The sequence below is a fragment of the Rattus rattus genome, chromosome 11, assembly GCF_011064425.1.
Source record: "Rattus rattus isolate New Zealand chromosome 11, Rrattus_CSIRO_v1, whole genome shotgun sequence".
NCBI lineage: Eukaryota > Metazoa > Chordata > Mammalia > Rodentia > Muridae > Rattus > Rattus rattus.
Genome location: NC_046164.1, coordinates 74,226,132 through 74,242,366, shown reverse-complemented (window position 1 = coordinate 74,242,366; position 16,235 = coordinate 74,226,132). Strand labels below are relative to the sequence as shown.

Sequence of the window (16,235 nt, the reverse complement as noted above, 5' to 3'; positions counted from 1 at the left end):
CCCTCCCCTATGTGCTTCTGGTCTCAAAGTTCACACAGGACTAATGCTTTTAAAATGTGGTCTGTAAAAGAAAGTATCATCTTTTAAGCTGATCTGCCTTTTTCTATTTCTTACATAAACTTTGTATCGTGTTGGTCTAACAAGACACTATTTTAATTTTATTTCTCCCATAGCACTTAATATTTTGTAAAGATTTTTTTGTGATAAAATGGTCTAAGGGCTCTTTTTCAACATTACCATTTTAAAAACTGTTTTAAAAGCTAGAAAACAACTTATGTATATTCTGTATATGTATAGCAGCACATTTCATTTATGGAAATATGTTCTCAGAATATTTATTTACTAATATATTTATCTTAAGCCATGTCTTATGTTGAGAGTGTGACATTGTTGAAATAATCATTGAAAATGACTAACAAGGCCCTGTAAATACATGATAATTGCACACAGATTTTACATATTTGCAGACCAAAAATGATTTAAAACAAGTTGTAGTCTTCTATGGTTTTGTAACAAATTGTACAAATGACTGTAAAAAAAAATACAATTTTATCAAGTACGTGTTACATGTGGTCATTGCTAGGGCTCCTAAAGTCTAGAGCCTGCCGCTTTACCTGAGCCAGTGCCCCTCAGAGATTCCTGTGACCTTCTGCTCCTATCAACAGATTCCAAGTTATGGGGTATTTCCAGCCATCAGAGTCTTGGCTAGAATCTGTGGGTTATATCCTCGAGTAACAGTGTATGGCAGAAACTCAAAACACAGAGATCACAACTTTCAGGCCATCTTGAAACAGAGTGCATCCAAAGCTAGCCTGTGCAATTTAATGAAACCCTGTCTCAGAACAGTAAAAGATGTGCTGGAGCCTGGGCACCAACCAACAGTCAAGACTCTATGTTCAGCCCTCCACACCTCCCTTCCCCTGCCCTAGCCATCCCCATAAAACCAGCTGGGCGTGGTGGCTCACCTTTAATTCTCGTGCTTGGGAGGCAAAGGCAGGTGGATCCCTGAGTTCAAGTCCAGCTTGCTCTACATAGTTCTAGGACAGCCCTATGTAGAGAAACTGTCTCACCCCTACTCCCGCCTCCCCAGAAACACTGGGACTTTGTTTCTTTTCCGTGGGAAGGTAGTCACTAGTTTGCGAAGGACCTGAGACTAGGTGGAAGGTACAGTTTATTTTCAGGCGTACTGCAGAGGAGACTCCAATCCTGTAAGTTACTATTAATTCTATCCTAGCTTGGGCTGTTCCTCGGTGACAGCAGCCATACTCCCTCCCAGCTTCAGGTCCCTCCATGCACTCCTGGTGGCAGTTGACTGTGCAAAGCTTCCCAGAGCCTTTGTTTAATGGCCTTGCCTATCTCTGAGCTGTACCTCTTGGGGCTTCCAGAAGGATCTCACAACATGAACTCTACCACAGTGTGGTACAAAGCCTGGAAACCCTCAGGGAGGATGCCATGGATGGTTGGCATGACCTCCAACTGCTGTTCCTCTTGGGTTTCCGGCCCTTCCAGACTGCCATCCACTGTCCCTGGACAACACTTGGGTAGTGGCTGCATGTTTGGCATATCTGTCCTTAAGATCTTGGCTGACTGTTCCTTTTTCTCCTTTGAACTTTCTTTACTCAGGCCAAGAAGAAAGCAGAGATGTCAAAGTTGAAACTTGAGGAGGGAACTCAGAATAATTAGCGGGGATCTGTGTCTGAGTCTTCACTACAACAACCAACATTCGCCTGGCACAGTCTCGTTACCGAATACCTTTGTATATGTCACTGAGGATTCCCTAGAACCCTGTAGAGTCAGCAGAGGTGGATTTAAAGGTGGGAAAGTTGGAATTGGCTTGCCTGAGGCCACAAAGCTTAGGAACTTCATAACCACAGCTGACATCTATTGCTTACTAAGTAAGCTCCCTATTCTCTGCCAAGCCATGCAAAAGGCCTTTGCATGTGTTGATCCATTTATTCTTCAAGGAACCCTGTGAGAGAAGGGCCAGTGTCATCGTATAAGATAAAATCAAGACACACACTTTAGACTTGGACCCTGACAGCCACTCCCTAAGACATACTCTGAGTTGTGCTGGCCACCATAAGGTGACTGAACTGGACTCAGTCAGGCCTCCAGCTGCCAAGTTTTATGAGTGCAAGTTCACAGGCTACAGGTACCTCAGCTGGGCATACATAAGCATACACTGCCCACTTTTTCCTCTTTATTTTCCATCATGGTCAACTCCCTTTTGTCTGTGTATATGAAAGCGTCCTACAGAACTAAACGTAGGATGGACCCTAAATCTCATCACTAGATCTGGTGTTCCACCCCTCTATCACAGAGACTTACCTACCCCAATCCTGTCTTCAATTTAAGGATTTTTGTCACCTAGTAGTGAAATCCCTGCCTTTGGCTTGTCCTTCTTCCCATCCATCTCACCACTGCGGGCGATTGGTTACCTCTCTGATGCCACCTGCAAACCTGTGCTCTGGAGTGCCCAGCAACTGGCCAAGTGACCACTTGCTCTTGGTCTTTCTTTTGGCTCTCGGTGCCTTTCAACATTGTGCTGTCACTGGGCTTCAGTTCCTTCAAGGATTTTGCTTCTCTGAGCTTGGAAAGCACACCAATAGCACTTACCTCTGAGCACGACCTTGACCAGAGAGAATGACAATTAGCTGGCTCTTTACCACTTCGCAGTGGTAAGGTCGTACCTGGTGCTGGGTGCTAGTCTGCTCTGCACCCGTTCTGACTGCACAGATGGTGGGACCACATAGCAGTCCTGTAGCCTGGTGTTGATTGAGGTAGATTATTGGAGCCCATAGGTAGGGATGCTGGGATCTTGTCTTACATTGATTGGTTGTTAGAAATAAAAGGGGAAATGATTTTTTGTTCTTGTTAAAGAGTAGTTCCCATGAAAAAACCTAGAGTTATGTTAAGAGACTAAGCTTTGACATCATTTTACTTTGTCCCATCCTTTGTCCCAGACTTTAGAAATCTTGCTGGGATTTGTGTCTCCTGCTCGTCTAGACATTTTTTTATACCAAGTAAGAGAAAGATGTGAATTTTTAAAGGTCATGATATTTTGGTTCTTAACAGCATACTGGGGCAGGAAGCTAGAGTCAGAAAAAGCTCAGTAGGAACATAAGGCAGTTTGCCTGCTGGAAAGATGAGTCCACAGCAGGCAGGAAAGAAATGGGACCATCTTGCAAGACTTCTGTATAAGCCACAGTCACAACTCCTACACATTCAAACACAAATGCCAGCAGGTAAGTCCTGCTGGACTGTGAATATACCTTCTAACCTGATAGCAAGGGCCAGGAAAAGCCGCTCAATGGGGAAATATACTCTGAAGTCCATAAGGAACAACATTCTTCCTGGGACTGGGAACCATTTGGATAGATTCAATCACAGTAGAAGACCTGGCTTTCTAAGAAATATCACCTATATAAAAATGAAATCAGGGAATAGAGAACTCAGCAGTCGAGAGCTGGCTACTATTCCAGAGGATCCAACACCTCTTTCTGACCTCCTTGGGCTCCTGCACATAGGTGGTGCACATATTGTTGACCTTTCTGCTTGCATGGGAAGGAGTCCTGGGACTCAGAAGTCCAGCAACCACAAAGCTCTGAGATGTCCCAATGCAAGGGCCTCCTGAGACAGGAGCCCAGAAACCACACAGCTCCGAGAGGAAGCTTCCTCAGCACAGGCAGTGTAGCTCCCACAGGAGGGAGGGGATCCCCAGCTGAGCTGAGGCGCTCTGGAGTCTCAACCCCACTCCACTTCTTCCCTTCTCTTGATAACTTCTTGTCTTCTGGTGAGAGTCATACCAGCCAGCGAATCTCATGAAAGAGATTTTTTTTGGAAGGTCCAGGGTGTGGAGGAACGAATCCAGGAGAGGCTGCCTCTACTCCTGAGAGGGAGCAGACAACTGGACAAAGCGACAAAAGACAGTGCTTCTATAGGGGTTCTTGGGAGGGTGGAGATTTCCAGGGTGACGATTGGTGGGATTTCAAGTCCTGAGCTTAGGGGAGCTCAGGGATTGGTGTGTTTTTTCACACTTCAGGGCTTGGTGGGTTTTTGTGGGAAGTTCAGAGATGGGTGGCTTTTGTTCAGACTTCTCACCTAAAATTAGCATAATCTGGGGAGGGTCCTGCTGAGGGGCTAGGGATGACCTTTGTGACAGTTACAGAAGCTGGAAACAGTTATGAGAGTTCTTCGGGCTGGTGCCTGGTCACTTTCCTGCCTTGAGAGTTTACAGAGGTTACAAAGGGAGTCCGCGTGGCATTGAAAGCTTTTCTTGCCTCTTATGTGGCCTTAATAATCAACACATATCAGGCTCACATACACATATACCTAATAAATATTTTAAAATAAAATTACCGTACTTTGGTTGCCTTAATTTTTACTTTAGCTACCTTAGTAGGGGGGAGATATGTGTACTTTTCTTTTTCTCCCCTTCCCCCATGTCTGTGTGTTGTGTGCTTTCCTGTTTCTAGTCTTGTCACCTGCCTTTCTCATCTGGAGCAAATCGCTCTCTGCTTAGATTCTGGGTGGCAGCACAGGCAGTTCCGAGCTATTCGCTCCAGGATTTCTGATGTCACTTTGGTTTGCGAAGTGGGTGTGGGCAGGTCTTACATCATCAGATTTTATGGTCGAATGGTTTTTTAGAAGAAGCTCCAAAATGTCTGGAGGCTTCATTTTCCCTAAAAGGCTTGGGGACAGGACCCTAGTGTTCTTACGAAGCACATAAAATACCACCAGATGAGCAGACCAGATTATGTGGATACAGATGTCAAGATCATCCTTCTGTATGTAGAAGTGCCCTTCTTCCGTGCACATAAAGAGGGTACTGTTAATGTATCCAGATAGCTGCCAGGGTTAAGGGACCAGAAATGAAAGAACACGTCCCTGCAGCCCTGAGCACCTCTCCCTGTGTCTCTTGCCCAAGGAGATGACATGGTTTCTGGAATGCGGTTTTATTTTACATCCCGTGGCAAACGCAGTAATTAGAGCTGTTAGCACTATAAAGGTCTGGAAATGAGAACAAAGCCCGCCTCTTCCTGGGAACTCTTGGGCAAGGCCTTGCTCCTTATCAGGTGCAGGTCCTGATGGGGGTTTTGATTTTTCACATACAGAATGCCAGAGGAGGCTCCTTCCCGAGTGGGAGGAGGGTGAAGCGATGGAAAAACAAAGTATGTGTCTGGCAGCGACTCCTGGAATCACCATGTGTTGCCTGTTTGAAATTTCAACTGTTGTCCCTGGAGTGAATCAAAGCTGGCAGGCAGACCACAACACAGGCTGCCCTGTGGTAGAGCCACCCCCAGGCCCATGGCATGTGGGCCCACAGACACTCGGGGAGACAATGACACCTATTCAGCAGCAAACTCTGGCCTCACCTCCCAAGAGGTGGGTCAGTTTTATAGCAGGACACTGGAAAAGGTTTGTCTTTGGGAAGGGTTTGCAAATACCTAAAACCAGACAAGAAAACATCCTTCTAAACCAGTGAATCCTGGAGAGATGGCACCGTGTTTGTAGGTCACCGGACAGTCACTGCCTTTGACTCTGCTTGGTGGAGACCAGGAAGCCATAGCGAGAGTCATTCTGTTTTCCTTTCCTTCCCCAGCCCCACAGTCTCCCTTATATAACGCCACCTAGACTGTGTTCTGGAACTCTGGATCCTCCTGCCTCAGGCCCCTGAGTAGTGGGATTGTTTGCAGGCATGTACCACCACCACGCCCAGCGTCTTCCCATCTCCGGTTTGATTTTCTCATCAGCTTTCTTCCAGACATTTGCCCGCCATATTTACTCAGTTAGCTTTGTCATTCAGTGAAGGAGAGACACGACTTAGTTTCTGGAGAACACTGAACCTTCTGGCACACAGCCATTAACATGGATGTCTCTTGGAAACATCTCCCCTGCTCCCCTTCATGCCAGGCAATTGAACCTTAGGTCCGAGCATGCTAGAGAAGCACTCTGTCACTAACCTCTATCCCCAGCCCCACTGTTCATATATCAACTGTATTTATTTTAAATTATTTGTGTGTATATGCATGCTAGGAAGGCAAGAGGAAGGCGGCAGATCTCTTGGAACCAGAGCTACTTACAGGCAGCTGTGAGACACCATGTGGGTGCTGGGACCCAAGCTCTGGCTCACTAGACCAGTGTGGGGGCGGGGCTCCAGCCCTGCTCTCTTCAGAGTTGGCTCAGTTCCTTCCCACATGGCTCTCTTCGGTTGACCACACCCTAAAGGTACACCACCCATTCTTCTTAACCCAAACCTTAGTTAGCTGCGCCTGTGCTGTTTCTCCTGCACCAATAAAACTCGTATTTATTGAGGAGTTACTGAGGGCCAGATGCTCTTTAAGCTCCTACCATGAAATGCTGCCCTCAGTCACATGGGTGCCGGTGCTAGTACCACCCCTAGTTTACAAATGAAGAAACTGAGGCACAAGTGGCTCAAGAGTAAAGTCCCAGTCCCTATGGCTAGTGGATCCAGCCAAAGTCCATGTAGGTTGCTCTGGGCCATTCACAGTTGTCACAGTGACTCTGCCTCTTCCGCAGTTGGTCCGTCTACCTACCATCCCTGGGCCCAGGTCTGGTCTTGTCTTGTCACAAGACTTCCTCTAGGCTCAGGGGTTGTTCTCCCCGAGTTGGTATCCCAGATCATCCCTCAGCATTCTCTGAATTAGAATGTTTCCTCCCTGAGACAGGGACAGCCAACAGCACCTGCAAAGTGATTACCATGAGAATGAAGTGGACCGGTGCAGAGGGAGTTCTGGGCACCACTGCCCACGGAATTGGTGCCAAGTGTGTAATATTCTTGCACTAGGAATCCCAAGCAAGAAGGGTGGCACTTTGTCTTCAGGTGATCCAGATTGAATTGAGTAGCTAGCAAGAGGGTTCAGAGATGGCTCAGCAGTTTAAGAGCACTTCCTGCTCTTCCAGAGGACCTGAATTCAGTTCCCAGCAACTCACAAACACTTGTAACTCTGTGGGCTCTAGTCCTTTCCTCGGCCTCCATGAGCACCACACATATGTGGCTTAAATATTCAAATTCGCCCCCCCCCTTTTTTTAAATGAGACAAGGTCTTGCCATGTAGCCTTACCTGTCCTGGAACTCACTCTGTAACCAAGCTGGCCTCAAACTCATAGAGATCTGCCTGCCTCTGCCCCGGAAGTGCTGGGATTAAAGGCGTGTGACACCACACCTAGCTTCAAATAAATCCTTTAAAAAAAAAAAACACACATGGGGTTGGGGATTTAGCTCAGTGGTAGAGCGCTTGCCTAGCAAACACAAGGCCCTGGGTTCGGTTCCCAGCTCCGAAAAAAAGAAAAAGAAAAAAAAAAGAAAAGAAAACACATAATAAGGGTCAGCTGGATGGCTCAGGGAATGAAGATGCTTGCCGCCTGCCTGGCAATGCGGTCCTCATGTCCTGAGCTCAACTGCCAGGACATACATACAAGTAGACTAAGAGTGTCAACTCCACAACACTGTCCCCTGATCTCTATATGTGTGTCATGGCATACACACACACACACACACACACACACACACACACACACACACACACACACACACATATATATACACACACACACACACACACACACACACACACACACACACACAGGCTATTGAGATGTCTCAGCAGGTAACTGTGCTTGCCACTTGGTGACCTGAGCTTGACCTCCAGAACGTACATACATAGCGGAAAGAGAGAACCAACATCTGCAAGTATTCCTCTGACCTCCGTACACATGCTAACACACATACATATACACACAGTAAAAAAAAGAAGGTAGAGGGGTTGGGGATTTAGCTCAGTGGTGGAGCGCTTGCCTAGCAAGCACAAGGCCCTGGGTTCGGTCCCCAGTTCCAAAAAGAAAAAAGGAAGAACAAAAGGGGCTGGAGAGATGGCTCAGCGGTTAAGAGCACCCGACTGCTCTTCCAGAGGTCCTGAGTTCAATTCCCAGCAACCACATGGTGGCTCACAACCATCTGTAAAGAGATCCGATGCCCTCTTCTGGTGTATTTGAAGACAGCTACAGTGTACTCATATATAATAAATGAATAAATAAACTTTTAAAAAAAAAAGAAGGTAGATAATGCTTTAGTTAATGTCACATTAGTTAATGTGGCCTGTTTGTTTATCAACCCTGCTCCCTAGTCCCTGATGCCCACAGTCTGGAGTGGCATGATGTAACATTTGACATGCTCCTCAACCCGGGTTCTCATATCAATCAATTCGGTTTATAAAGCAAAACAATGGAACCCTTAAAGGTAAAAAATATTTCTGATGCAGGTTGGATATCAGAGCATCCTATTCTCTTCTTTCTCCCTCTTTCTCCCTCCCTCGCTCCTCTCTATCCCTCCCTCTCCCTCCCTCCTTCCCTGCTCTCTGACCTTCCCCATGATTGGTAAGTGCTCCACCGCTGAGCTCCACCCCCAGCCCCATAACCTCTCTCTTGATGCACTTTCACTGAACACTCAGTCATAGAACTTTCTGAAAGGCTGCATTTCTTCAAAATGCTTTGTTCTGTCAGATGGGAACGGGGCTCCTCCAGATACAGTGAGGAAAGTAGTTAGGCTCTTCAGAGATCCTTGCCTCAGAGGTGGCTGAGAACCATGAAGTCAGGCTTCACATCGTACTTGGTGTAGGTTCCTGCAGCCTCGTGAGGGTTTTGATCATTTGGCCTGGGCAGTGAGATCAAGTTCATGGCAATACCACCCTGAAAAAACCTGGCTTTGTTGGACGGAATCTAAACAGAGTTAGGGTAGTTAGTGCGTGGTGGGAGAGTCTGGGGTTGAGGGAAGAGGATGTCCACGTTGCCTTGTCCTTGCGTGTCTTGTTCTGTGAGGCTTTTTTTTTTATTTTTTTTATTTTATTTTTTTTTTTTTTGGTTTTTTTTCGGTGCTGGGGACCGAACCCAGGGCCTTGTGCTTCCTAGGCAAGCGCTCTACCACTGAGCTAAATCCCCAACCCCATTTTTTTTTTTTTTTTAAATGGTATTCTGCTGAGTTCAGTCTGAATAGCCCTTGCTTCCCACGTCTGGAGCTGAGCTCCTTGACATCCGAAAACTCATGCTTCTACTTGGAAACACATCTGTCCTTCTCTGATGCCCAGCCAAGCTTTCTTCCTAGTATTTTTAGCTCCTGTAGTCTTTCTTTCTTCTCCGTAGTTTTTCTCGGCTCTCATTTTCTTTCTGGGAGATCGGCTAAGCAGAAGATAGTGCACCTGCTTTTATGAGTCCTTGTCCTCTCCCTTTATGGTACCACCCTTCAGGCCACAGTGGCATCCCCCCCGTTTCCTCGGTTGTTTTTATCTGGCGTACAAACGGCAAACTCCCACGCCCATATGGGGACACAGCAGAGGCTCACCATGCAAAAGGACAGAGAACCTCTGCAGAGAGGGCGTGGAGAGTACTGAGCTGTGATGCAGTGCACTGACCCCATGCACTGAACACTCACCCATCACAGGCCTTGGACCTGAGACGGTGACTGATGGTCTGTGTGCCCGACGCCACCTGCCTCCTGGCTTTAACCTCAGTGACTCCATTTGCTCACTTTCACCCAGATGTACCCAGATCAGATCTTCGTACCCAAGACCAGATTCACTCTTTTCCCTTACACAGTCACAACAGTGAATTCCTGACTCTTACATTTCCTGTCTCTGAGATCCTATCCCTGAGCTAGGATCAGTAAACAACTCACTGATGAGCCAAGCCCAAGTCAAGAGAAAAAATGAGAGAGATCTGGTGTTCGTTTGAAATGTCGAGAATGGGTACATGTAGCTCAGTGGTAGAAGGCTTGTGCTTGATCCAGAGACGGGTGGACAAACAGACAGACATCTGGGTGAGACAGGGCTTTGTATCCCAGGCTGGCCTTACACTACCTAGATACTTGTCCTACCTCCCAAGAACTGGAATTACATGTATGTGTACCACACCCAGTTTATTCAGTGCTGGGTATGGAACCCACAACTTCAGCTGCAAGATGAGCAGTCCACTGATAGACCTGTATTCCCGATCTCTTTCATCAGTGTGTGTGTGTGTGTGTGTGTGTGTGTGTGTGTGTGTGTGTGTGTTTAAAATTACGTTGTTCATCTAGTGTGTCCTCGGTGTGTGTGCCCATGGGTGTGAAGGCTTGAATGTGGAGGTCAGAGGACAAGGTGCAACAATCAATTCTCTCCTCTCTCTCTCTCTCTCTCTCTCTCTCTCTCTCTCTCTCTCTCTCTCTCTCTCTCTGCCAGTCCCAGTGATCAAACTCAAATCGCAAGCCTTTCTCTGCTGAACCATCATCACCTCGGTTCTCAGGGGACCTCCTAAAGAAGGCTTGAGGGGGAGGCTCTGTGAAATACGATCAGAAATAGTGCAGAATCCCTAGGAATTCTTCGTTAAGGTGGTGTCTCATTACATAGCCCTTGACAGCAATGGAGATCCCTATGTTAGGCCGGGCTGGCTTCAAACTCACAGAGAACCTCTACCAACAGAGTGCTGGGGCCAAAGGTGTGCCTTGCAAGTAAAAACTCTAGATGTTTGGGATCAGACACCTCTGTGTTTGTCTGCCGTGTGAGATCCTTCAGAGCCGACTTCATTCCAGTCAGCATTTTAAACGCTAGGCTGACCAAACTCCCCCACTTGGGCAGGTTCCCCAGGAGGAGGAAAAGAACCTGCCTGCAAGTGTTATCAGACACACGGACTCAGACATCGGCAAGGTGCTGCCATGCATCTCGTTCTTTCCATGAAATAAGTCTCTGAAACTCCCCAGGCATGCGAAGTATCGAAATGAGCGTCCGGGGCTGGAGCCCAGCACCACATAACTGAGCAAAAGACCTTGAGCCCTAAGCACTGTGACCCAGACACTCTCAGCTGTATTTTTAGCCTCTAGGACGATGTTTCCATCACCTGTGCTGGGCTTTTAGCTTCAGAGGGAAGGTGGGGGGAGGGAAGGCCAGAGAGGGGTGCTTCTTTCTCAAGGCAGTCCAATGGGCAGGAGCTCACGGGCGGATTTATACACAGGGTCACTTTCATGAGTGTGCCACCTATGTGGTAAAGAACGATCAGAGTGCTTAGACACGCCACGCCAGCTTTAGCTCTGCTGTCAACATCTGCAAATTCTTCTGTTTTCTTCCAGGCAGGCTCTCAGTCTTTGCCCTTGAATGTGCAAGGATCTCTCTAACTCAGAACTCAGCCTCCCCAGTGCTGGTGTGAGCTGTAAGGCCAGGCTTGAAATTCTTAATAAATCTGAGCACAGGACCCTCTATTTTCTTTGTGTGTGGGGTAGGCAGGGGTATGTTTTTTAGAGACAGTTTCTCTGTGTAGCCCTGGCTGTCCCGTAACTCCCTCTGTAGACCAAGCTGGCCTCAGACTCACAGATATCCACCTGCCTCCTGAGTGCTGGGACTAAGGGTATATGCCACCATGCCCAGCTAAGACCCTGTATTTTCATTTCCTATGCAGCCGTACAAACTGTAGAACTTGTTCTGACTGCACCAAGGCTGGAGAGTCTGCTGTACGGTAGAGGCTAAGGCCAGTTCTGCAGGGGCGGCTTTCTGTATAAGGGAGGAGGGGGGCAGTCGTCTCCAGCTATTGTCAGGAAGCCTGGACGCCCTGAGTTGGCCGAAATCATCTTGTTTTGGATCTCCTGTGTGCCCCCTTCCTATTGGCTCCTCTGACACCCAAAGGAGATATAGAAAGAATCTAGTAGTCAGGTGTGGTGGTGCACACCTTTTATCCCAACACTTGGGACAAGGAAGTGAACAGACCTTGGGGTTTGAGGCCAGAGCGAGTTCCAGGACCCCCAGGGAAACACAGAGAAATGCTGTCTTGAAAACAAAACAAAAACAAAACAAAAAGTCTATTAAACCATACGTAAGTTAAATTGCAGGGAATTGTGCTCTACTTCTCTCCAGTGTCCTGACCGATTGTCGCAGTGTTTTGGATGGAACCCAAGGACTCACTCACCCTAGGCAAGTCTCTCTCCTCGTGTACCACATTCCCAGCCCCACGTGGGACAGAAGTGAGCCCGCCTGCCTTCAACAACTGTTTAGTGATTGGGTTGGAGATTCGACCCACTAAAGCCCTGGCCACACATGCACAGAGCATCTTTTTATTGGTGTCCCCGTAGTATTCTGGGTGTCTGAAATACACACACACACACACACGCACACGCACACGCACACGCACACGCACACGCACACGCACACGCACAGGCACACGCACATCTGGACTATCCTGTTGATGGCTACGTCCTCAGCACTTCCCGTGTTCCCCTCTGTCTTTGTTTTGAGACAGTGTCATGTAGTTTGGGCTGGCTTTGTACTTGTAGTTGAGGGTGACCTTGAACTCTCTGGATTCTCCTGCCTCTACCTCCCAAATGCTTAGATGACAGGCACATGTGTGCACCCACCTTGTTTATTTGGTTTTGGGAGCAGAGCTCAGGTCTTTCTGCATGTTAAGTAAACACTCTACTGAGCTATATCCCCATCCCATGTCTGACTACTCGTGGAGTTGGGGAAGGCACACCCTACCTAGTGTCTGCACCCATGTTACCTGTTGGTTTTGACTCTCTTCGAAGGTAATGCTGCTTTTGAGGGGGAAAGCCAAGAGTGTAGGGTGTTGAGGTCGCAGGTCTTGCTGGAGGCTCCAACGGGCTGGTGTTGGGTTACTTTGCCTGAGAAGGCATGAACAAACACCCATTCACCCTAAATTTAGCTCCAACAACAGACTAGGAAGAGTCCTCCTGAGCCCAGCTTTGTAACCAATGAATGTATCCCATTTCACTACAGGAGCTGGGGTGACTCGAAAGCAGGTGCATCACCAAAAAGTCCTATGGCCTTTAATAACAACCTCAGTGACGCAGCTTTGTGGAGTGCTCGATGCCTTCAGCGGCGTCCCCTGATACTATAAGCACCTGGGGCAGCCCCTTTATTGTTACCACAGACTTAGCCAGAATCGTATTGTTCTTTCTTTGTTGCAACTGTGGGCCGGAGCTCTCTGCTCGGTTAACGTCCAATGTTCCTGGGTCATGTTAGGCCCTTGGTTAAAAAGGAAGAAAAAAGAAAAGAAAACATATGTATGCAACAGTCCCACGCGTGGGACATGGAGGCTGGGTTCTCACTTGCAAGTGGAGGGTGTGTCCACTGGGCGATGGGGGCGTCCACTCAGGAACACCTAGGGTTCTTAAATTCAGGAACGACAGGGGAAGCAAACGATTGAACAAGATTCTTCTTGCCACAGCTCTGGGTCGTGTGGGTGGAGAGGGACAGAAAGTCAGGCGCCTCGTGGGAGGTAGCTACGCCCTTGGGGCCCAGCTCTGGGAGCTGCCTCCTGAGAGTGGGAAGGCCGCGGAGAACACCGGCCTAGTGAGAGGGCGAGGGGTGCAGGGGTGGGTGTACCCCAGAAAGGCCAGGGTATCCCGCGGGGCCAGGACCGCCCAGTCCTGCTCCGGGCACAGCGAGTAGGAACAGGAGGGCAGATGTTCCCGCCGCCGCCAAGCCTGGTGCAGGCCTGCACTTGCCAGCCCCGGACCAAGGACTTGAAAGCTCCCCGCGCACAGCCCGGACCTGTCCTGCCGGGGCGTCACCGTGCCGTTTTAGGCGAGAGCAAATAGGAAAATCCCCGCTGCCTGGGGGTGTGAGGAGGAGTAAGGAGGCTAGAGACGCTGGGGAGAGGGGGGCGCTGCCTCGAGAATTAAAGCCACCAGAGCCCCAAGTCTCCCCTAATGAAGAGACACAGCGTTTGCCCCTTCGAGTTGGGCACTTAGTTACCTCCGTGTCGTTGAATCTTATGGTTCCTATTTTGCTGATGGTTGAGCAAAATACACTGAATATATATTATATATACTATATTATATATTCCGTTTCTTTGTATATATACATACGTAAAATTTTGTATTTAAGCAAAATATATATTGTATTTGTATATATGTGTATATATAATAGTTACATATATATAGTGTATCACCCATTTTATACTAATTACAAATAATTTAACTGGGAGTGGGGACACGTGGGGAGGCATAAGCAGGAATACCTCTATGAGTGCGAGAACAGCTTGATCTACATCAAGATCAAGCCAGGCCTGCATAGTAAGAACCTGACTCAAAATAATGATAATAATAATTTAAAACTGGTGTGACATCTTAGCAAGTAAAGACACCACACCTGAGGGCCTGAGTTCGATTCCCAGAACCAACAGTGCAAGGAGAACTGATTCCTGACTTTACCCATGCACCCACACACATACACACAGAAAGTTTAAAAAAATAAACATTTATGTATATATAAATGTATATGTGTATATAGGGATACACATACATATTTCTTTGTTTCTGTTTCACGGCCCTAGCTGTCCTGGAACTCCTTTTATAGACCAGACCAACACCGAGACCCATTTGCCTCTGCCTCCTGAGCACTGGGATTAAAGGCGTGCACCACCACTGCCCTGCTGTAAATATTTTTTAAAAGAATAAATTGCCCCAGTTGACACGGATATGATAGGACTCTGTACAAGGCTCAATATGCTGTCCCTTTGGTAGCTACAGGACTCCACTAGGAGAAAGAATTCCTTATTTACTGAGCCCCCACGGTGCGTGGTTTCCATGCGTTATCTCATTTTGCACCACCGCTTTGTGGAGCAGATAGATGGTGTCGACCTATCGCTTAGCAGAAGGGAGCCCTGTTTTCTTTAAACCTATACAAATTTATATAGATCTCACGAATCACCAAGTGGGGTACGAACCGGGCCAGGCGGACTCCAAAACACGCTTTGGCTAACCGCTACGGCGAGCCTAGAAAGAGAAGGCGGTTTGCTCTCGTTACTACCGCAGTGGTGGAGCCCGCGCGTGGGTCACGACCTAGGTGAGGGTGAAACAGAGGTCACTGGGCGCCCAGCCCGTGTCAGCGCAGACAACCCTCAGCGTGGGGACTCAGAGGCAGGGCTCGTCCCGCCCTCACCTGCGGACTCCACACCTCGGATGGCCCCACCTCGCGGCCCGTGAGGGCGGGGCCAGGCGGGGCCCCGGCCGGCTCCGGCGCGTGAGTGGCAGGCCGCGGGTAGAACGCGCACGCGCAGTCGGCTCGGCTGTGGAGCCTTGCAGGCTGCTGGCAATCGGGGCGGTGCTGAGGAAGGCGGGGCGGTGCTGAGGAAGGCGGGGCGTCACTGAGGGGGGGGGGGCGGGGGGGGGCGGGCCCGGCGGCGGGGGCGGGGCGACGCTGAGCTCCGTCCTGCTCCCATGGCCGCCCCCGGCTCCTGGTGCTGCCCTCTGCCCCGGGCCGCGCCCGGGGTCCCTGCACTGACGGCCCATGGCGCCGCCCGCCGCCCGCCTCGCGCTGCTCTCCGCCGCTGCGCTCACTCTGGCGGCCCGGCCCGCACCCGGTCCCCGCCCCAGCCCCGGTGAGTGAGACCCCGGCCCCCCACCCTAAGTCCCGTTCGCCCTCTCGCGCGTGGACCACTGAGAACCCGATGCTCGGGCTTCTGTCCCGGCACGCGGCGTGGACGTGCCTGTCCCGCTTTACCAGGACTCTGCCCCGCGTGCCGGCTTCGAACTTTCCCGGACTCTACTCACTACTTAGGAGAGAGATGGAGTGCGTGACGGCTAAGGTCGCCCGTACAGAGTGTAGACTACTCTGAGTCCGGGCGTCCTGCTTCCCAGGCCGAGTCCACAGAGCGGTTCGCCCGAGATGGTGCCCTCGGCCAGGATGGAAGCTGGGATGGAAGCTTAGTTCCCACACGCCCTTCCTTGCTGCAGAATCCTTTCCCAATGGAAGCACGGGCATGAGGGTGTTGTCTGGCCCAGTTTAGTTTCTTTGCAGGTTGTTGAGTGCTGAGCCTAGGGCATTGGTGAACCTGCCAGTGGGGTCTCCACCCTAAGTTGCAGATTGTGATATTATGAAGACAGGGTTTTGCTGGTGAGAGAAAACTCGAGTTGCTTTGTTTTCTTGCCAGCTTGGATTTAGGAGAAAGGCTGAGATTTACTTTCTGTGTGATTTTGAGGCAAACTTTGAGCTGCGTGAACCTCCGTTACTTGATCTGAAAAAGGGGGTAACTCACTCCCATGCGCAGTGTTGGTGAGCATTAAATGATACATTGTGGGCAATTTGCTTAGTGTTCCACCGTGTACAGCCAGTAAACATTTTAGCAATACTTTTTATAGTGTTTTCCAGTTCACTAAAGACTAGACACCTGGTTTACCCTGTAAATACTGAATTTCTTATAGGATGAATCCCGGCAAAAGGCAAAGCTGGGCTTTGGGA

General features: G+C 49.0%; 2 protein-coding genes across 2 annotated transcripts in view; one reads left to right on the top strand and one right to left on the bottom strand.

The window, feature by feature from the left end:
- Window positions 1-1,254: 1,254 nt before the first annotated feature.
- On the bottom strand, window positions 1,255-15,286 carry C11H22orf31 (chromosome 11 C22orf31 homolog). The gene is given in 4 exon segments (XM_032915910.1): window positions 1,255-1,501; window positions 1,503-1,613; window positions 2,691-2,834; window positions 14,967-15,286. Coding segments are annotated over 4 exon segments (798 nt in total). The 3' UTR covers window positions 1,255-1,278.
- Kremen1 (kringle containing transmembrane protein 1) overlaps window positions 15,269-16,235 on the top strand; it is a 62,492-nt gene continuing 61,525 nt past the window's right edge. Inside the window, exon 1 of the mRNA XM_032916643.1 lies at window positions 15,269-15,375. Within this exon, the coding sequence (XP_032772534.1) occupies window positions 15,285-15,375 (91 nt within the window). The 5' untranslated portion in view covers window positions 15,269-15,284. The remainder of the gene's footprint in view (window positions 15,376-16,235) is intronic.